General features: G+C 36.1%; 2 protein-coding genes across 2 annotated transcripts in view; one reads left to right on the top strand and one right to left on the bottom strand.

Annotated features, from left to right (window-relative positions):
* Positions 1-896: 896 nt before the first annotated feature.
* Positions 897-5,531, bottom strand: TUBB5 (Tubulin beta-5 chain; the record flags this gene model as incomplete). The annotated part of the gene is made up of 4 exons (XM_051211348.1): positions 3,715-5,531; positions 3,535-3,596; positions 2,985-3,449; positions 897-1,684 (listed from the first exon to the last, which is right to left on the bottom strand). The coding sequence occupies exon 4, from the start codon at positions 1,509-1,511 to the stop codon at positions 897-899; it is 615 nt and encodes a 204-aa protein (XP_051071396.1). The 5' UTR covers positions 1,512-1,684; positions 2,985-3,449; positions 3,535-3,596; positions 3,715-5,531.
* A 2,725-nt stretch (positions 5,532-8,256) lies between these two features.
* TUBB4A_1 (Tubulin beta-4A chain) overlaps positions 8,257-23,256 on the top strand; it is a gene marked incomplete at its 3' end in the record, with an annotated part of 42,453 nt that continues 27,453 nt past the window's right edge. Inside the window, exon 1 of the mRNA XM_051211347.1 lies at positions 8,257-9,048. The remainder of the gene's footprint in view (positions 9,049-23,256) is intronic.

The following is a 23,256-nucleotide window of genomic DNA, read 5'->3' as shown; positions in this document are numbered from 1 at the left end:
TTCGGTGTTTACACAACTTTAATGGGCCACTTCATAGGAACGTTGAACAAGCAACTATCGTAACATCACACTACAAAGATCTCCATCTATTGTTTCGGACAATCAAACGGTCTACTTTTAGTCGGTTAAACTTCTGGAAAAACGTCAAATATGTCAGGCCCTCAAAATAACGGATATTCAGAAGATGAAGGAACAATGAGAGAAATATTAAAAGTTATCAATCAATTCGAAAACCTACAACCTAATACAGAAAACAAGAAACCATGGATAAGTAAACGGTTATGTCCAAACTGAATCTTCCAAAACGGTGAAAGTCTGGGTGTGGATCTTCCACAGTTCAATTACACAAAATATCCGTAGGACAATAGCCAGGAAACCGAGTGCTCAAACTACCCAGTCAAAAAATATAAGAAACTTGGCAAAATACTGATACAAGAACCAGCAGGCAAAATAGCAATCCGACAAGATCTTAGTAAGCAAACATACAGCTAACCAGGGTTCGGATGAGCATGCAAAAGAATGACGGTTACCCACCTGCCCATATAAACAGGCTGGGAAAAGTTATTGGATATGCAACTTTGGGCTAGTACGTCTTTGTATTTATCTTTATTTTGCATCGTTAAACATTCGGTTGTTAAAATCCAACTAACTTAGTGCATCAGAACTTTCAGCTATTAGATAATATGAACGTAAACCAAAATAAATCAAGGGTGTTACTGTCATCCATCTTCTAGTCATCTCGACGCCCAGCACAAAAAACGCTGAATGTACGCAAAGAACTCCAATAAATTACAGGAATTGAGAGTGAAAACATTAAATCTAATTCAATTACTGTATTAAAAAAAATGAAAATGCGCAAAGAAACATATGAGGAGCAAGATACAATTTAGGCTTCCTCAAACATTTTCTTCATCGTTGTCAGTGGCATCTTGACACTGCTGATATTCACCTACCAAATCATTCATATTTGATTCAGCCTCAGTAAATTCCATCTCATCCATCCCTTCACTGGTATACCAATGTAAAAACGCTTTACGACGGAACATTGCAGTAAACTGTTCAGAAACACGTTTAAACAACTCTTGAATAGCCGTACTGTTATCAATAAAAGTCACCGACATCTTCAAACCACGAGGAGGAATGTCACATACTGCCGTCTTCACATTATTCGGAATCCACTCGACAAAATAACTCGAATTCTTATTCTGCACATTCAACATCTGCTCATCCACCTCCTTCATAGACATACGACCACGGAAGATCGCCGCCACTGTCAAGTAACGACCATGACGAGGATCACAGGCAGCCATCATATTCTTTGCATCGAACATTTGTTGTGTCAGTTCAGGCACAGTTAATGAGCGATACTGTTGACTGCCACGACTTGTCAGTGGAGCGAATCCTGGCATGAAGAAATGCAGTCGAGGGAACGGGACCATATTCACTGCCAGTTTCCGCAGGTCAGCATTCAGTTGTCCAGGGAATCTGAGACAGGTGGTCACGCCAGACATGGTTGCACTGACCAAGTGATTGAGATCTCCATAAGTGGGGTTGGTTAACTTCAGTGTTCTGAAACAGATGTCATAGAGTGCTTCGTTGTCGATGCAGAACGTTTCATCAGTGTTCTCAACAAGTTGATGTACAGACAGCGTAGCATTGTATGGCTCGACAACAGCATCGGAGACTTAGAAAAAATGAAACAAGGTGAAGTTATTTTCCATCTTACTTATCCCAAATTTAGTGGCCCGTGGATCAGACTCCATTTTAGATCGTACGAATGTTTGTTGTCTCCTATTCTCGTATATAATCGTCGACTTAAATCATGTTAGCCAATAACGGAATTAAATGAGTCAAATAACGAGAATGGGATTTTAGATACATATATTTTGTATATGAGATGAATTGAATAGAAGGAAGAGAAGCGACGCAGAGTGGAGATGGCTGGTAAGCCAACTCATTTTTAGTCAGGCGTTAATCAATATTTATGGGCAGACAAAAATAAGCTACAGACATGTGATGAATGGGATGGGAAGTGTACACACATGTGCGCTCATATAAAAACAATGAAGACTGGTAAGCGAATAGCTAACACGGTCAACATATGACTCAAGTAGAATGAATAGATTGGTTTGTCCGAAAACGAGGACAAGGCATATGGGCTTAAAATAATAACTGACACTACACAATACACACAGTTCTCTAGACTGATGTCATGATTATATCTTGGATGGTAGCCGTGTGAAATTACGATTGTTTCTGCCGAAACAAAACTCTAGAAGCCACACGTAATGAACTGAACGACTACTATCATAAGATAAACAGAAATGATACATTCCTGTTCTCGAACAAATCACAGTACAGTGGAAAAAGTAACCAATGGTTTGTTTTCAGGTAATCTCAAATAACTCACTGTTGAGAACTACTACAACTACCACACTACTAAAGTCTCACCAATGAAAGGTGCTTTGCTTATAATGCTTGTGACTTAAGGCAATATTGGGGCAATCCGTACAGGATGCACATATGCCAATAAGAGACTGATCAATTGCAATCCTAAACATTAATGGGAAGATCCAAACAAACAATATAAAAATGAATTAGGAGGATACTTCGGTTGTTGAAGTTGTGTTTTCATAATATTGTTCAATTTAGAAATGCGTGATAAGTATGGTGGCTGTATTTTTTATGATTACGCTTCTACCCTAGATTTTACTATATGACCAATACTATTAAGCAAGTTTGAATATACACGTAGCTAGCTGTGACTTTGCACTTATTTATAAAATAAATTTGAAGTATTTCATCAAATAGTTTATCTTATTAAAGCTATCCAATACACTACAAGTTATATTACTTTTGTAGCATGAGACTCTCAGCTTGGGCAGTCTATTTACGTACTGATTTATAAAGTATGTACAACTGTCAAAATCAATCAAATAACGAATTAATACAATCTATACATAACTTGGCTTGAAAGTACCTACTTTTGGTGATGGGACTATAGAGAATGTATTTATAATCCTGTCAGGATATTCTTCTCGAATTTTTGAAATTAACAGCGTCCCCATACCTGAGCCGGTACCACCGCCAAGTGAATGAGTTAGTTGGAAACCTTGTAGACAATCACAAGACCCAGCTTCCTTTCTCACCACGTCTAAAATTGAGTCTACAAGTTCAGCACCTTCAGTATAGTGACCTTTGGCCCAGTTATTTCCCGCCCCACTTTGACCAAATACGAAATTGTCAGGATGGAACAATCGGCCGAAGGGCCCTGCGCGGACACTCTCCATCGTACCAGGTTCCAGATCAGCCAAGAGAGCACGAGAAACATACTTTCCTCCACTGACCTTATTAAAATAAACATTTATGTGTCCAAGTTGTAGATCAGAATCACCGTGGTATGTTCCTGTAGGGTCAATACCGTGCTCGTTCGATATTACTTCCCAGAACTGGAAATAAAATAGAGAATTTAAAATGGGCACAAATTGATGAGTTAGTTAAAGGGAGCCATATGCGATGTATACGTTTAATTACCTTAGCGCCTATCTGGTTCCCACACTGACCAGACTGAACGTGCACAATTTCGCGCACAACGCCTAAAGACACAAACGATGAATGATCAGACTGATTAGTGGTTCGGATTGGCGTATTTATACCACTGCCTTTGATGAATTTAAGCAATACAACAAATCAAAAAAGCATTAGTTTTCCTACCGTTATTTCTTAATTCCTATTGGTTAGTTTTGACGTGTCATGAGGACGAAGATGTATGTCTGCATATATTGCAGAAAAAATATCCTTGAGAATTTTTTGGTCGTGGTCGTTAAGATTGACTTCACGAACTTTTTCTAAATGATGATTGCTTCGGTACCTTACCACCATTTGGAAGAGCATAGGATTCTCAGTCGGGAGTCCAACAAGTAATTCATAAAATTAAATCAAATCGGTTTGGAATATTCATAGTAGTGGACATATTTGTAGAATAACGAAGGGCTTTGGTTAGGTCAGCCCTTACTCCATTTTTGTTACACTGTATTTGGTAAACACAGTATTACAAAGCTTTTGTTACTCTCATTGTGTGGGTGATTTCAAATGACCTCTCACAACCGTAATTATTACAATGTTGAAATATCCGCTGATTGCCTTAAAAATATTATCATTATTATTAATGGTTTAATTCAATATTATGTTTTTGGTGCAATATAGGATTCTCAGTACAAATATTTTAACAAGCTTCTTTTTCTAAAAAGAAAAAAAGTGAAAGAAACTGATAACTGTATACAAATATGCGAAAGTTAAGTAAATTAACCACCTATAATTAAATGAAATGTTTTTTTTTAAAGATTTGAATCTGTACAACTTTTTGATTAGAAACATGTTCAAGAATACAAGTTATTGACTAGGTCAACTTTAACAATCTGTTCGTCACAGAGTATATTTGCTAGGTAAGGTATTGTACACCTTTTACGCTTTTGATTAGTTGTATGGATTCTACTGTGTTGTGTTATATCCGGTGAAGATTAAACTACAGGTAACTTCCGAGGACTATTCATGGACTAATATTCTATAAACATTCTTATTGTATAACTACTCAACAATTACACTATGTATATTTATATTCCTTTTATGATAAGCTTTATTTTGACCTATAATTTATTATTGTACGATTTACGGTTCTTAAGTTATGTTCAGTTTATTAACTACTGCCTCCCACATTCACAGCCACTTTTTGAGCTTATTTGTGTACAAATATTATTTCCTATTTTATGGTACGTTGCGGTCTGTGTGATTGATATATAAACCAAGTATGCCTGAAATAAACGATCTGCTCTGATTCGGAAGCTGGTATCTTGTTCTGGACTCAAGTGGAAGGGCTCGTAGGACATAGGACCAATAAGGACGCTAAACTGCCCACACCGGTTGAACGTCATCGGTTGGCCTAGTGTGAAGATTCGTATAAGTCGTATTCGGATTGGTAGATAAGTCGTGCGATAGAAAAACCAGACATCACAAGGTCATAACGATTGGCGACGGGGATTTTGGCAAAAACAAAATAATTATACGACAAGTGGTGACTCAGATTTTGGAAATAAATTAGCTGTAATAATTGCCGGTGATTTTTGGAGTTAATATTATTATTGGCACAAAAAAATGTCGATTTCTTTAGAACAGTTGCAGTTAATATTACAGCTACAGCACCAGCAGATGTTAGCCTTCCAACAACAACAGAACCAGCAGATGTTAGCCTTGCAACAACAACTATTTGAAACAGTTTTGGGCAGACTTTTCATTCAACCAGAAAATAAGGAATCTATTTATGTTGCAGATAATGGTGCAGCAATGGACAATTCAGAAGCATATCATGTGGAGGATTCACATCCCCTTATACCTGAATCAGAACGTAATATTTGTAACGTATCCGGCTCACAGCAAGAAAATACTGTTCTAAATGCTCATGAAGTTGTGACAATACCAGATGATCAAGAACCAGATCCTGTAGATGAAGCCCAGAGTCCAGAATTGAATGAAACGCTACTGGTTCTGTCTAGCTCTGAAAATAAACTCCAGCTCGAACAAAATTGTGATCCACGTGCTATTAGTCGAGAAAGCTGTGGGGACTCGTATTCAGAAAATAACTGGAGCAACACGATGAACCCAATTGTACCAGATGTTACTCGAAATCACCGGAAGACAGAAATTGATATTGAGTCGACTTATCCGATTTCTAATGACAATGTACCAAATATTGGTTCTCAGAATAACACATATAATTTTAATGAAACTTCTTATAACAATGAAGAAAATATATCGGCTGTTTCAAATGATGGTCAAAAATCTAATTTAATTTTGTTAGGCGTTGACTTTCTTAATGACTCATTATCTACTAACGAGATTCATAATGAATTTGGAAGTAATGACCTCAAGTCGATGGTCGTTCATCATCATCTAGTCATTTTTAGTGGATTCTCCATTCAATACGAGAAACATGGTTTAATCAAAGTCCTATTAGTTGTAATTTGGAGACATAAGGACCCAACATTATTTCGCGGAGGAGGAGAGGAGGAGAATGTTGGAGTATTTATAGTTACACATAATTTTTTCTAAAATCAGAATCTAAACTTGGAATCTTAAAAAAAAGGGGAGGTGTTATATCCGGTGAAGATTAAACTACAGGTAACTTCCGAGGACTATTCATGGACTAATATTCTATAAACATTCTTATTGTATAACTACTCAACAATTACACTATGTATATTTATATTCCTTTTATGATAAGCTTTATTTTGACCTATAATTTATTATTGTACGATTTACGGTTCTTAAGTTATGTTCAGTTTATTAACTACTGCCTCCCACATTCACAGCCACTTTTTGAGCTTATTTGTGTACAAATATTATTTCCTATTTTATGGTACGTTGCGGTCTGTGTGATTGATATATAAACCAAGTATGCCTGAAATAAACGATCTGCTCTGATTCGGAAGCTGGTATCTTGTTCTGGACTCAAGTGGAAGGGCTCGTAGGACATAGGACCAATAAGGACGCTAAACTGCCCACACCGGTTGAACGTCATCGGTTGGCCTAGTGTAAAGATTCGTATAAGTCGTATTCGGATTGGTAGATAAGTCGTGCGATAGAAAAACCAGACATCACAAGGTCATAACGATTGGCGACGGGGATTTTGGCAAAAACAAAATAATTATACGACAAGTGGTGACTCAGATTTTGGAAATAAATTAGCTGTAATAATTGCCGGTGATTTTTGGAGTTAATATTATTATTGGCACAAAAAAATGTCGATTTCTTTAGAACAGTTGCAGTTAATATTACAGCTACAGCACCAGCAGATGTTAGCCTTCCAACAACAACAGAACCAGCAGATGTTAGCCTTGCAACAACAACTATTTGAAACAGTTTTGGGCAGACTTTTCATTCAACCAGAAAATAAGGAATCTATTTATGTTGCAGATAATGGTGCAGCAATGGACAATTCAGAAGCATATCATGTGGAGGATTCACATCCCCTTATACCTGAATCAGAACGTAATATTTGTAACGTATCCGGCTCACAGCAAGAAAATACTGTTCTAAATGCTCATGAAGTTGTGACAATACCAGATGATCAAGAACCAGATCCTGTAGATGAAGCCCAGAGTCCAGAATTGAATGAAACGCTACTGGTTCTGTCTAGCTCTGAAAATAAACTCCAGCTCGAACAAAATTGTGATCCACGTGCTATTAGTCGAGAAAGCTGTGGGGACTCGTATTCAGAAAATAACTGGAGCAACACGATGAACCCAATTGTACCAGATGTTACTCGAAATCACCGGAAGACAGAAATTGATATTGAGTCGACTTATCCGATTTCTAATGACAATGTACCAAATATTGGTTCTCAGAATAACACATATAATTTTAATGAAACTTCTTATAACAATGAAGAAAATATATCGGCTGTTTCAAATGATGGTCAAAAATCTAATTTAATTTTGTTAGGCGTTGACTTTCTTAATGACTCATTATCTACTAACGAGATTCATAATGAATTTGGAAGTAATGACCTCAAGTCGATGGTCGTTCATCATCATCTAGTCATTTTTAGTGGATTCTCCATTCAATACGAGAAACATGGTTTAATCAAAGTCCTATTAGTTGTAATTTGGAGACATAAGGACCCAACATTATTTCGCGGAGGAGGAGAATGTTGGAGTATTTATAGTTACACATAATTTTTTCTAAAATCAGAATCTAAACTTGGAATCTTAAAAAAAAGGGGAGGTGTTATATCCGGTGAAGATTAAACTACAGGTAACTTCCGAGGACTATTCATGGACTAATATTCTATAAACATTCTTATTGTATAACTACTCAACAATTACACTATGTATATTTATATTCCTTTTATGATAAGCTTTATTTTGACCTATAATTTATTATTGTACGATTTACGGTTCTTAAGTTATGTTCAGTTTATTAACTACTGCCTCCCACATTCACAGCCACTTTTTGAGCTTATTTGTGTACAAATATTATTTCCTATTTTATGGTACGTTGCGGTCTGTGTGATTGATATATAAACCAAGTATGCCTGAAATAAACGATCTGCTCTGATTCGGAAGCTGGTATCTTGTTCTGGACTCAAGTGGAAGGGCTCGTAGGACATAGGACCAATAAGGACGCTAAACTGCCCACACCGGTTGAACGTCATCGGTTGGCCTAGTGTAAAGATTCGTATAAGTCGTATTCGGATTGGTAGATAAGTCGTGCGATAGAAAAACCAGACATCACAAGGTCATAACATGTTGATGTCTCGTTCTACCAGAAGATATACAAGGAGAAAGATATGAATGAAGTGGATGGTTAGTATCTGATAAGGTAACTCCTGCCAAGAGTTTGCAAGACTTTAGATGTCGATTCAAAAACGCATTAATAGTGACTGTAAAAGATTCACCACACACCTTGTTAACTGCCTTCAGAACTCTCCACAAAGTCTTTTCTCAAAAGCCCGGGAAAAAAACAATAGAGAACAGTAAAGAATAGTAGGCAATATACATGAATTAACAAATCTTAAAAGTAAATGTTGAGTAATGTCAAAAGCACGTAGCTGTTATGCTTCGTTATTGCTTGAATGCGATTACTGATGCGTCTTACTCGAACGAACGAAGGATCAATGATTCAGCGACTCGATAGCCTATTCTGGTCCGTTGTCCCCAACTCTGCTAACTCGATCAAGAAGTCTGGGTAAGGTGTAGAAAGTGTATTCTACAGACAACAGCAGATAACAAGTCAGGCAGGCAGATCAGATCAAGCATACAAGTCAAGCGTATTTATACAAATATTTACAATCGATATTGTCATGGAAGATTTTTGAACATTAATCAACAATTGACTGCTATTTGAACATTTAATCGATAGTTCATCAATTGACCTATTTGTACATTTAATCGATAGTTCATCAATTGACCTATCTGCACATTTAATCGATAAGTAAATTACAAAATTTGAGTTTTGGGGATCTATCGTCCCCAACAGTTGCCTGTTTATGCGGTAAGTCAGACGGAAAACTTCTTAAACGATAAATAACCTTTGGCACTGTTTTTATTAAAGGACCTCTAGTAATACAATCTTTATGGGATTTCAGCAGGATGTTTAAGTGCTGTTTATGTCTCAGGTTAAAGTGTGAGGCGATTAACAACAGACCATTGGTCATTAAAAGGCAAGAACACATACATTTCAAGAGGGATTTGAAGAGGTAGAACTCGGTATAAATATAGTGAGATTTTCTGCATATTTGACAAACGCGTTTTCTGTGAAAGATGGCAGATCATGCAAAAAAAGAGGAAAGAACAATTTCTTGTGGCACACCATAAGTCAGTAGAAACTCTGAATACTTTCTTCTAAATACAGTGTACCGTTCTATTCCAGAGAGGGAGGAACACAGCTAGTTGTTTATCTAGCTGTCTGTTGACACTGATAAATATGTCAAGTAGTAACTGTCTTGGAATAGAGTCAAAGGCAGAATTATGGTCTAGAAATACTAATTGAACATACTTCTTACTCTTTTCCAAGCTCAACACAATATTATGATTCAGAATAACAACAGTATCTAAGGTGCTTCTTTTGCATTTGTCAGCAAACTGGTATGGGTCAATGTGCTCTTTTAGTGCAGATCAAAGTAGAAGTAACAATAGTTTTTCCATTGTTTTAAGAAAAGGTGAAGGTATACATTTTAAATTCAACGTTCCATGCAACAGTGTAAAATCCTGAATCAGATGTTCAGGAAAATAAGTGAGTAATGGCATAAAGTTTAGCATGAAGTTTGCAAATCTCAAGAACATAAAGTGGATAATCCCAAACACGTAGACTCTTTATATAGTAATTTAGACGAAAAATTCGTCGGCACTGACAAATCATGAGATGATTAAGAGAGATCGGAAGAGGAAGTTTCACAAAGATAAATTACATTTGACATCTCAGAAGCGAAAAGTCAACCATTTCTAGCAGAATTCTAACATTTTGACATATATAGGTAATGAGTATAAGACTATTCGAAAAGATCATTCAACGAATTGGAACTACTTTAAATTTCTTTCACGTATTCTGGGTAAAACTAGTCGAAAAAAAATTGTCAAATAGATAACATAGGATACTATTATGCTACTTGAGAAGAAAGCTAGAAATGTCATCGGGTTCTAAACGCTGTGATAAATCAAGGAACTAGAGACACTTTAAAACAACATTTTCGGTAACATTTTAAGCGCAACTTCCCCTCGAGCTCAAGGAATTATAAATCATGGTATCAGACAAATCCTTAATTCAGATCTCTCAGATAAGCACTTTGTTATTAGGATAACTTTAATTTTCTGCCATGTAATTGGTGAAGCATAAGTTGGATTCTAAAAACATAATTTGAGTTGAGGAGTGTAGCTTTTCAACTAGCTTCTCATCATGGTTCAATAGGAATATTTATTTTCACAATTAAACATGAAAAGCTTACTTACTTAATCCTGTTACCCCTCCTGGGAGCATAGGCTGCTGACCAGGATTCTCTAATCCAATGTCCTGGGCTGTCTTTCTCAGTTGTTTCTAAATGTTATTAATTATTTTCATGTCTGCCCCCAATTCTAAAAGCTACGTGTTCGTGTGTATGGAATAGAAGGGCCAGGTCATCTACAAAGTCCAAATCGTCTAGCCGCATGTAAGATGTCCATTGCACTCCGTGTTTTCCCTCAGATGTGGAGGTCTTCATAATTCAGTCAATCACCAAAGGAAAGAGGAAGGTGAAGAGTAAGCAATCTTGTCTGAATCCGGTTCTCACTTGCAATGCATCTGTCAGCTGTCCTCCATGCACAACTTTGCAATGTAGTCGACCGTACGAATCCCGTATGATGTTGGCAATCTTCTCATGTATACCATAGTGTCGAAGAACGTTCTTAAGCTTCTCCTATCCTCATTGTCAAACGTTTTTTCATAGTCAGAGATGTTGATATATAGTGACGCGTTCCATTCAGTTGATTGCCCAACAATGATCCATAGTATCGCGATTTGGTCTGTGCACGATCGATGCTTACGGTTCAGAAACACTGTTGAATACTTTTCCTGGTACTAACAGTAGTGTGACTCCTATGTGGTCTTCACATTTGTTCAGATCTCCTTTCTCTGGTATCTTGATGAGTTGTCCTTCTCTCCAGTCTGTTGGTGTCACTTGTTCTTCCTCTCAAACCTTCCTGAATAGAACGTGGAGTATGCTTGCAATTACTTCTATGTCTGACTTCAGATCTTCAGCTGGTATATTGTCAGGTCCAACTGCTTTGCCACTCTTCATTTGTCCTATGGCCATACTGATTTCTTCGGTTGTTGATGGAGTGACATATATAGAAAATTGTTTTTGTGTGTGGTGCCTCGATTTTCGCTGGGTTCAATGGGGTTGACCTATTCAAGAGTTCTTCAAAGTTGTCTATCCACTTGTTACGCCGTTCTTGAATCTCAGCGATTGATGTGTCTTTTTCACTCTTGACTGGTCACTCTGCTTTACAATATTTCCGTGCAAGTTTCTTCGTTGTCATATAGGTGTTTCGCATTTCCTTCTGTTTCAGCTTTTTCCACTGTCTTTGCTAGCTTTTCCACGTATTCCTGCTTGTCGGCTCTAACGCTCCTCTTCACTTTCTTGTTCGCTTCAGTGTATTCAACTTGTGCCTTGAGATTCTCTGTTTTTGTTCGGCTGTTGTTAATTTCTGTCTTCTTGTTGTTCCTCTCTTGAATTTTGTGCACGGTTTCGATAGAGATCACTTCGTTATGATAATGCTTCTTGCGGCCCAGCACCTCCTGACACGTTGATGTAAGTGCTTCTTTTATCCCTTTGCAGTTGTCCTCCATGATAGTTTCTTCTTCTTTCAGTGGATCATGTAAGGTTTGTAACCTGTTGTTGAGAGTTATCTTGGATTCGTTGGGTTTGTCGGTATCTCGTAGGATGGCTGAGTTGAACCTTTGTAATGCTGTTTGTCCAGTTGTGTATTGCTTCTCTAACATCGGTTTCACCTCATTGCACGCCCAACATAAGTGGGTCAACAGAACCAGATGAACTGACTAGTATACATCAAAGTTGAGGAGCTTGCCATCCTTATCCCCATATCTTTATTTGAAAAATTAATATTCGTTGGTTGAGGAATAAATGAACTAATCTGGGAACATGGAATGTTGTCAGTGAATATCCTAAACAACGTGTAACGATTTTCATTATGTTACCTTTATACTACAATTAAAGAAACAAAGGCTTTTCGGAGCTGTTTATAAATTCATTTAGGCTTTTTCTTTAGAGTCGTTTGTTAGGAAGTTTTATCAATATTTATTTTTACACCATAGAACATGAATAGTTTTAAGTCCTTCCTACATTGTCTCTTCATTACAGATACCTCTAGCGCTATAAACAAATTATTATAATAGGATAAAGCTCAAAACGAGTACGTTGGCCTAAAGCTGTTGGTCTTTGATACCCACCTCTTTTTGTCGTTTTATCCAATCATTTAATAAATAATAGCTAAGAAAGGAATGCTATCATTGTTTTTTCGTTTCATTGTAAAACTGACAGCTTGATAAATCATATGGAACTTGTCTAGTAAATTCAGTTTGTTATTTTTGTCTATGGACATATTATCTACATTGCACCAAGAGAATTCTAGTTCGTTTATGATGTATTTTGTCGGTTAAAATGTTGCACAAAAATTATTCGTTTTCTTTTCAATAAAATATTTCGCTTGATACTAGGATGCAAACAATGTGATAGCTCCATTTACTTAAGGCTCATGGAGAGAGTCATTCTTAGTGAATTTGAGAAAATAATTACATGATTTACAGAAAGTAATCTGGCTCACAAGTGATATAAGAACAAGCTTTATCTATTAGTTGCTCGTATTTTAGGGACTTTTTGAATATTTCCCATCATAGTATAAAGATGTAGGACATGTTAAATTATTGAGCTTATTGTTACCATCATTATATGTTCTATATTCTACGTTACACGTAGAGGACTGAGTGAAAAACGATAGGAAATTGACATGCATCAAGAAATTCAAACTTAAGGTGTTATTATTGTGTGAATACCATACGCACACTTTAATCTTGTTTTATGTTGTCCTATAATTTGTATATAGATCTATTATTTTAATGTACAGATTATTTTAGACATTTTGTCTTCATTTAGTGGTTTATCATATCAATAATAATCTGAAGTTCATGAGTAATCATCATCACATAACCCACTTCAAATCGATTTTAGTCAATTAATCCCGTAGTCATAAACAAGCATTTGAAACAGCAGTAATTAAAGTTAATGTTATTAAAAATGAAGAATATTTGAGCGAACAATTGTTTTCAATAACTTCATCATCAGGCTCTACAGTTATAAGTCCATAATTATAATATTTTACAAAGGCAAAAAAATAAGGCATGTTTTAATGAGTTTGACAATGTTATGTGTTAAAAAATGGTGAGCGTTTGCATCAGTTACGATATATATATATATACTTCAAAAAATTGTAATATTTGCAAATTAGAAAGGTCATTCAATAAAGGTCAGTAAATTGTTCAGTCACAATAAGATAATATAATAGTACTATTGCAAAATTGAAAATAATTTTGTCAACTGAGATAATAATAATATTGTTGTATGAATATAATATGTAATAAGGGGGGTGTTATCAAGGTAATTACGGTCAACAAATTGGGAATGATGGATATGAAGATTAAGATATAGATAATGACAAATAATGATAATAAGGAAAATAAATAAAATGAAGGAAGGAAGGGGTAAGAGGTTTATAATATTCAGTCTAGGTATCTGGTGATCCAGTCGTAGGCCAGGGTAAACATAGAGGCTGGATATATTTTTTCTGGATGCATAAATTAGGTCTTCTGGAGTTGATCCAGATGGCTTCGGCTGTGTAAAGTAGTCGTAATCTAGCTCCTTGAGGTAGATATTTTGGAACTTGATATAAAACAGAGAAAGCTTCCTCTATTTTAATATGATGTTCACTATCTACCAAGTGAGAAAGAATGGTGCTGTTAATCGATTTGGTAACTTCTTTTCCCAACCATGCTGTTACATGTTCACGAACACGCAAGGATAAAGCCCTCTGAGTAGGGCCTATGTAACTAGCTCCACAGGAGCAGTTGGATTGGTATACACACATGGAGGAGCCCATCTTCGGTAACTTATCCTTGATTAGTTGTGTGAGTACTGGTTTAGTTGAGAAAATAATGTGTAGCTTGGCGGCGTGAAACGTCCCTTCGACAGATCTTTTGAGTCGACGTGTTAAAACATCACCCGCTATGTCCCCTTTAAAGTCTAGTCTCAGATATAAGGTTTTTTACTGACTGTGTCACAATTCCTTCTTTTTTTAGTACTTTGTACGAGGTATTTCTTAACGAAATTATTAGGATAGCCATTATTTCGTAATGTGTTCTTTAGTATATCTATTTTGCCATCCACACTGTCTTCAGAACATAATAGCTTGATTCTGTGGTTGAGACACTTAACCAAATTTATTTTATATTGAAGAGGTGTGAAGCTTTGGAAATGGGTATACTGACCCGTCCATGTACACTTTCTAAACATATTTCGCTTTATGGAACCATCTATCCTTCTAGAGAGTCGGACATCTAGAAAAGCTATGCTATTGTCCGTTTCCTCCTCGCTGGTGAATTTAATGGCTGGGTGGACATTATTGAAAGCGTCTAACATCTCCTGTTTGTCGATATTTTCGTCACATATGATTAGTGTGTCATCTATGTATCGACAGTAATAATCAAGCTTATTTAAGATGTCTTTAAGCGGTCCATTTTCTAGTTTGGTTAGAAAAATATTAGCAAGGATCGGGCCTAGAGGTGATCCCATTGCTACCCCATCTACTTGTCGGAAGAATTCATTGTTAAACTTAAAGTAGATATTCATAGTGCATTTCAAGAGAAGTTCTTTCATTTTGTTTATTGGGATAGGAATCTCTATTTTCTTTTCTATCAGTTGTTCACATATGTAATCTATAGTTTCAGTCAGAGGGATGTTAGTGAACAAAGATGTTATGTCTAGTGATAGCATGGTTTTTCCATTTATATTCATATTTTTAATTGTATCAACAAATTCAAAGACGTCTTTAACATTATGCTTAGCAAGTTCTTGGTGCAATGGTTCTAATAACTTAACTAACCATTTTGCTGTTGAATGGTATGGTGAATTTGCCATATCCAGTATCGGGCGTAGAGGAATATCAGGTTTATGGATCTTAGGTAGACCATATAGTCGAGGGGTATGTGTTCCAGAAGGCTTAAGCATATTATAGGTATGCTCAGAGATTTGTTGGTGTTGATTTAGGAATTTTAATGCAGCAGTTAGTTGACGTTCGGTCTTTTCATTGAGGTCTTTACATGACCCAAGCTTTTGGAATTTAGTTTGATCACTCAGTAGTGAATTTATCTTATCTATGTAGTCTGTCTTGTTTAGAATTACCGTGCCCGATCCTTTATCAGGTTTAGTGATAAGAATGTGTTCATTCAACTTGATTTTTCGGATGGCCTCACGATGTTTATCTGTCAATATACTATTTGTGTAGTGCTTATTGCTTTTAAATTGGTTACAGCAATCAACCAGCGTGGTTTTGAATCGTTCATGTTCGACCTTTGTCGTGGGTTTTAAGTCTTGTGTCTGGGTAAATAGATTCTCGAACTGAACATCAGTCTTCAAATGATCCACATGTCTACGACTATCACAAAACTTAGGACCTAATGATAACACTTCTAGTTGAGTCCTATCAAGATTAACAGAGGAAAAGTTGAAAACATACCGCTTACAGTCGTCTGGAAAATCCGGTTTAAAGATCTGTTTGTCTAGTCCTTTGATTAGGTCGATTCTTTTTTTGTTCTCCCTCGTTCTTTGCACTTCAAGGACATAAGTCATAAACGAATCCTTTAAGTTTGGGGGAAGGTCTTCAACAGAATATAATCTGTGTAATATTCCTTTCTAATTCAACAATATACGTTTGAAGAGATTCGATTTGGCTAAGTGCATATCTCTTGAGCGACTTAATGTTAGGTTTAATTTTACATCGACGTAAGGATTTGCAATAGTCTTTCGGATATCGGTGTGTAACGGTGCAATTACGAATAAAATATTATTACGTCATCACTTGTGTTAAATGAAACACAAATCATTATTACATAAGTTAATACAAGCACATTTAGAAATGGTCAGCAATCTGAAAAAAAAAAACATTTGTACTGAAATCAATAGTTCATGTTTTATACTTTTTAATTAGATAGTTTGGTCTTGAAAATCAGTGACAAATCTTCCTGTTATCATTTATGGAAAATACGAAAGTCATTTATTGGAAAAGGTGTATCATTACAGCAGGATATATTCACACTGCATTTAGGGGATCAACGTACATTGTCAAGTGTATTACGATATAGATTATCGTTAGTTGTTTTTAACTCATCAGTTATTATCAATCAACTGGAGTAAACTTGTAGTGAGATCAGTTTAAAAAACAAACAACAATTATGATCATGAGGTAATGTCATCTGACAAGCTACTGAAAGTCAAGGAACATTTAAAACTTTTTCAACTTAGTCCAACGGTTGTACATTAAATAAAAAAAATCCAGATTTTTTATATGTTCCTCCACTTAAATTAAGCGTTACAGAAAGGAAACAAAAATACAAACTCATAACTAAGTTGTAACTAGCTTCTGTAACGAACCATTTCATTGGTAGAAAAAAGAACATGATAAAAAATCTACTTATTTAGTAATAACTACTATCTTCTGTTTTACTGTTCTATCGTGGGTTGAATTTAACTGAATCATCACCAATATTCTCACTGAGAATCGGATCCAAATATGTACACTGGATGGGACAATATAGACTTACTTACTTACGCCTGTTACTCCTCGTGAAGGAGCACTGGCCACCCACCAGCATTCGCCATCCAACCCTGTCCTGGGCAATCCTTTCCAGCTCCTTCCAGTCGTTATTCATCCTTTCCATATGTGCTTTTATTTCCCGACGTAATGTGTTCTTTGGCCTTCCTCTTTTCCGCCTTCCTTCACGATTCCAGGTTAGGGCTTGTCTCGTGATGCAGTTTGACGATTTGCGTAGTGTATGACCTATCCATTTCCATCGTCTTTTCCTAATTTCTTCTTCATCTGGAAACTGATTTGTTCTCTCCCACAAAAGGCTGTTGCTGATGGTATCCGGCCAATGGATGTTGAGTATCTTGCGAAGACAGCTATTTATAAATACTTGTACCTTCTTGATGGTGGTTGTTGTAGTTCTCCAAGTTTCAGCTCCATACAGTAAAACTGCCTTGACGTTGGTATTAAAGATTCTCACTTTGATATTGGTTGAAAGTTGTTTCGAGTTCCATATGTTCTTCAATTGTAGGAATGCGACCCTTCCTTTGCCAATCCTTGCCTTTACGTCTGCATCTGAGCCTCCTTGTTCATCGATGATGCTTCCCAGGTATGTGAAAGATTCTACATCTTCCAGAGTTTCGCCATCGAGAGTGATTAGATTGCTGTTCTCCGCTTTGAATTTGAGGACCTTGGTTTTCCCTTTGTGTATGTTAAGGCCTACTGATGCAGAGACTGCTGCTACACTGGCTGTCTTTGTCTGCATTTGTTCGTGTGTATGCAATAGGAGGGCTAGGTCATCTGCGAAGTCCAAATCGTCTAATTGATTTGGAGCTGTTCATTGTATTCCGTGTTTTCCTTCAGATGTCGAGGTCTTCATAATCCAGTCGACCACCAGAAGAAAAAGGAAGGGAGAGAGTAGACATCTTTGTTTGACTCCGATTCTTACTTGGAATGCTTCTGTTAGCTGTCCTCCATGCACGACTTTGCACTGTAGTCCGTCGTATGAGTTCCGGATAACATTGACAATCTTCTCAGGAACTCCGTAGTGTCGAAGAAGTTTCCATAATGTCCTCCTATCCACACTGTCAAATGCCTTTTCATAATCAATGAAGTTGATGTATAGTGACGAGTTCCACTCAACTGATTGTTCGACGATGATCCGTAGTGTTGCAATTTGATCTGTGCACGATCGATCCTTACGGAATCCAGCTTGTTGATCTCGCAGTTGGGCGTCTACTGCATCCTTCATCCGGTTTAGCAACACCCTGTTGAAGACCTTCCCTGGTATTGACAGCAGTGTAATGCCTCTGTAGTTTTCACATTTGCTGAGATCTACTTTCTTTGGAATCTTGACGAGGTGCCCTTCTTTCCAGTCCATCGGCACTTGTTCCTCCTCCCAAATCTTTTTGAATAGAAGGTAAAGCATGTTTGTAGTTACTTCGATGTCTGACTTCAGTGCTTCGGCTGGTATGTTTTCGGGTCCCGCTGCTTTACCGTTCTTGATTTGTCTGACAGCCATTCTGATTTCTTCCTTCTTTGGTGGGTTGACGTCTATAGGAAGATCTGTGTGTGCTGCTTCGATGTCCGGTGGATTCATTGGAGCCGGCCTATTCAGGAGTTCCTCGAAGTATTCTACCCATCTGTTCCGCTGTTGTTGAATTTCAGTGATTGGCTTGCCTTCTTTGTCTTTCACCGGTCTCTCTGGTTTACTGTATTTCCCTGATAGTTTCTTCCTTGTATCGTAAAGCTGTTTCATATTTCCTTCCCTTGCAGCTTTTTCCGCCGTCGTTGCTAGTTCTTCCACGTACTTCTTCTTGTCTATTCTAATGCTCCTCTTCACTTACTTGTTTGCTTCTGTGTATTCAGCTTTTGCTTGGACTTTCTCTGCTCGTGTTCGGCTGCTGTTAATTGCTGTCTTCCTGTTCTTCCTTTCTTTGATCCTGTCTAGTGTTTCTATAGAGATCCACTCCTTATGATGTTGCTTCTTTAGGCCCAGAACCTCTTGACACGTTGAAGTTAATGCTTCTTTGATACTTTTCCAGTTTTCCTCCATGGTAGTTTCTTCTTCCTTCAGTAGATCCTGTAAGGCTTGGAATCTGTTGTTGTGAGCTATCTTGAATTCATTGAGTCTGTCAGTATCTCGAAGGGAGGTTGTATTAAACCTTTGTAGTGCTGTTTGTCCAGTTGTCCAGTTCTTTTTTAGCTTCAGTTTTAATTTGGCCACAACTAGGTGGTGATCTGAAGCTATGTCAGCTCCTCTCCTGGTTCTCACATCTTCCATTGTCCTTCGGAATTTTTTTATTGATGCAAATATGATCTATCTGGTTCTCTGTAGTGTGGTCCGGTGAGATCCATGTAGCCTTGGGAACAATATAGAGCTTCGTTTAAACATAAAGAACAGTATAGATCACATTTATTACTGGATGATAAAGACTTTAATTTAGCTTTTATTGTCGTGTAAAGCTGATTTACGGGTAATTAATAGTGCGACAAATTTGCTTGATAAATAAATCATTTTGATGTCTTCAAAGGCTGTATACAAGTTACCGCCTTTCCAAGAACACTGAAGTACTACTTTTTGGATTACTGATCTAAGATAAATACAACATGTATAATGTATTTTACATATATATAGTTCTTTAATCTGTAGAACCAATCTCTTCGTTTTTGTTAACTTTACCCTCGTAGCCTGTTTTGTTTGTGAATGAAGTTTTTAATTTTGAACAATGAATTTATCAACACTCTCAGTAATTTATTCAATACTTTTTAATATGTAAGATCTATGAAATTATAATTGTTTCCAAGAATTTATATGAGCAAAAATATGTTGATTGATGTATCATTTGGTTGATGTCATTCCTAACGCTTGGAGTGTAATTAATTAGTCATCATCCTACATTTATGAAAATCTTTTTGTGAGTGTTTCATAGACAAATGAACTTCATGCTCTCTATTATTTAAGGTACATAAAACAAAGTTAAATAAAAAATTGAGTTGATTTTAAATATTATCCGGACTTATTAAACTTTCTTTTCTAAATATCTGAATAACCTGAAGGTAGGTTTATACCTAAAGAACCTATGATCAGTTGAGTTATGGAGATCCAAAATTAAATGGTAATGATGTTGGAAGATAGTGAGTTTTGTATCACTGGTTGATAACCTGGTATTATGAGTGAGTGAATAAATGGAAATGGAAAATCTATGGAGGCTGCTCTCTAATGAATTAGCATAGATGTCTTTCAATTAATGTTAATCAAATAACTATGACTGGTTTCTAGGTTATTAACGTAGATTACCAAGAGTCATCAATGTTCATGTTCTGCTTTAGATTCTATTGTGACACCAGTAAATATTCGAAAATGTTTGAAACTCTTTGCATCTAGCCTTTATGGGTTATTTCAGTCAGTTTTTCTCAGTGATAACGAAACTTATAGTCACAAAACTGACGAACTGACACACGTTCGTCTCGTCTTCTATACTCAAGGCGATGATAATTGTTAATTGATTTTCACCAAGACAAACCTTGATAATGAGTTATAGGAATATCGGTCTTAGGTACCGTCACACTGATATAACGGGAAAGAAAAGTCGAAATTACATTCTTTTACTTAATATGATTTTTGTTCAATATTACTTCCGTTTTTCTTTTTAAAATCAATGTGACAATCATTAAGTGTATTTGTTTTCTCGTACGATATTTCATTCTGTATAGCATACGATATCCGTGTATTAGAAATTGACATGAACTATGCTTAGCATGACATGCAGAATGGGATAACTCTATTTTTCATATATGTGATTTCATCCTAATTATTAATCAAAGTGTGTGTACGATCAATATATAAATCAGTGTATTTTCAACTAGGGTCGTCGTGTTTTGGAGTTAATAAATCATCACTTGTGTCAGTTTTTGTGTTCTTACTTTCACGTCGTGGGAATTGCAGTGATTCCTCGCTTTACAATATAAGTGATAAGCGATTCTGACGTAATAATCAGAGACGACCAGATATAAAAATTAGCGTTCAATTCGAAGACATACGAAACACAACCTCTGATACATTTGTCATTACTTTTAATTATGATAGCGTACCTATTCGTTATTGGGTTCCAATTCGCCATAGGATTCAGTACGGAAAATAGGTTAAGAAAAATGTTAGCAACTCACTTTAAGCTAATTCATATGTTTTCTTTTTCATTGTAATGTTAAAAATCCCTGTCAAAATGTATATTGTGATGGTGGCAGTTAGTAAAACTAAACCGTATATACGAAAATAACTCTTAACTCATCATGATTTTATTATTATTATTAAGGGGGGTTCAAATGAACAACAGGTCGTTTTCACTAACAATGACATAGACAAATAGTCTTGAAAACTCTCTCCTAAGTACCTTTTCCATTTTGTCTTAGATTTATATTAAAACTTCCCATATTTCTACATATTTGGGTCTAATAGTACCTCGGTTATTGTTAGGTCGTTCAAGACCACATACGCCATAAGTTTCACTGATAACTCTCTGGATGCTTGTTCACCGAAGATGTCCTCTTTACACCTATTGTTCTTGAGTCGTAAGATGCCAGATTAACGGCTGAAAATCCAGCATTTATAATATTTGTGGTTTTATTAAGTAGACATAAAGAGAGGAATATGTCCACTGATATAGTGGGATTTTCTCTCCTAACGTTGAGCCGAAACACTGATGAGACTGTCGTATATTGAGATACTTTCTGATTGACTTATTGTCTATTTGTGTATGACACTGAGACATTTCCTCGATATTCACCACAACGTTAATACTATGAAATGACATTAATAGGACAGATTAGATTTTAAGTTGAGGAAACACTGAAAATGATCGATTCAGTCAACAGATTTTAACTTACATAGTAGTAAGAACTCCATCATCGTTCACTAGATTTATTTGAGGTTAGATTAGTGGTGGGAAAATTGTTCTATTATATGGTCGTACGAATACAGATACTAAGTTAGGAGGGTTAGATTTACAAAATCCCAACATATTTTTTATTAAACGGAAAAATAGTCTAACCAACGACTAGGTAAATTCATTCAAAAATGTATATTTGCAAGCGTTAGAAGTGATTGTTTTGTCCACCTGTTAATCGGTGTTTCTGATATGAGACTAATAAAATGAACGCATGAAGCAACATAAAATTGTTGTTAGACAATCTGAAGATTGAACAGAACAAATGAAATCAAACATTGAAGGCCATTCAATGAATTTATCTATTTTCAAGTGTCTTTCAGGTATGATCCTAAAATTTCATCTGAGGATTTAAGTAATGGTATACTATAGCGACTCACGTGCAATTGAGTTTATTCTCAATTAACCCAGTTAAGCCCTTTTGCTAACTTATTTAGCGGACAGTCATCCTCACTATAACAATTTATTGTACCCTTATTATTCTTGTGCTTGTATGAAATACGTATGCTTGAACATTGTTTAGCGCCTACGCATAAATTCATCCTGCTAGCTTCATTATTAACCGCTTAATCTATTCGATGACTCATCCAATTTCCTATATATATATATATATATATATACATTTACATTCACCACTCACTACTATTACTACTACTGTTACTGCTACAACTACGATCGTAGTTAGCTTGCTCATCCATTTTGCCTCTCTGTTGTCTGGTCCGAATTATCTGCTAAATAAACTGTAGTAGCTGCTTCTTTTTACCTTCTGATTTCAAACACCGTTGAAGATTGTACGATAACGGTTTGAGGGTGATTAGTTATCGAAGCACAGCCACTACAATACAATTCAAGAAAATAATCAAGGAAACATTGTGTATTATCCAACCGACTTGAATGCGACTTTCTCATAAAACAAAGTCAATCGAATTTTCGGTTCAGCTGCTTAATTTATCATTGAAAGCTATTTAAGTACATAAAACTCTTTTTGATTATGAATTTTATCTCTAAAGGTGTGTGTGTGTGTGTGTGTGCATGTTTAATCAGTTCGTTAAGTTGGTTTTAGAAAATGGTTTTAGTGATACGTTGCCTACTTCCAAATAGTATAAAATTCTATTGTTTTTTTAATATCTTCTACCAGTAATTTATTACTGTTACTAATGCAGTTGGATGAAGATAGAGATTCTACCAAGGAGTTTTATCGCTGCATAACATTAAATAGAGTGATATTGAAACCAGTTAAAACTTGGAACTTATCAATGCTCACGGTTTACACTGTATGGTTTGTTAACACTAATTTCTAGTAGAACGCAAGAAAACTCCCTAAATTCTAGTGCACGTATTAATCTAAATGACACAAATCGGTATAAAATAGTTCTCGAAATAAGATAGATCGGTGAAACCTCATCTAT

The sequence above is a fragment of the Schistosoma haematobium genome, chromosome ZW (genome assembly GCF_000699445.3).
Source record: "Schistosoma haematobium chromosome ZW, whole genome shotgun sequence".
In the NCBI taxonomy this organism is placed as follows: Eukaryota; Metazoa; Platyhelminthes; class Trematoda; order Strigeidida; family Schistosomatidae; genus Schistosoma; species Schistosoma haematobium.
This window is presented reverse-complemented; position numbering and strand designations above follow the sequence as displayed.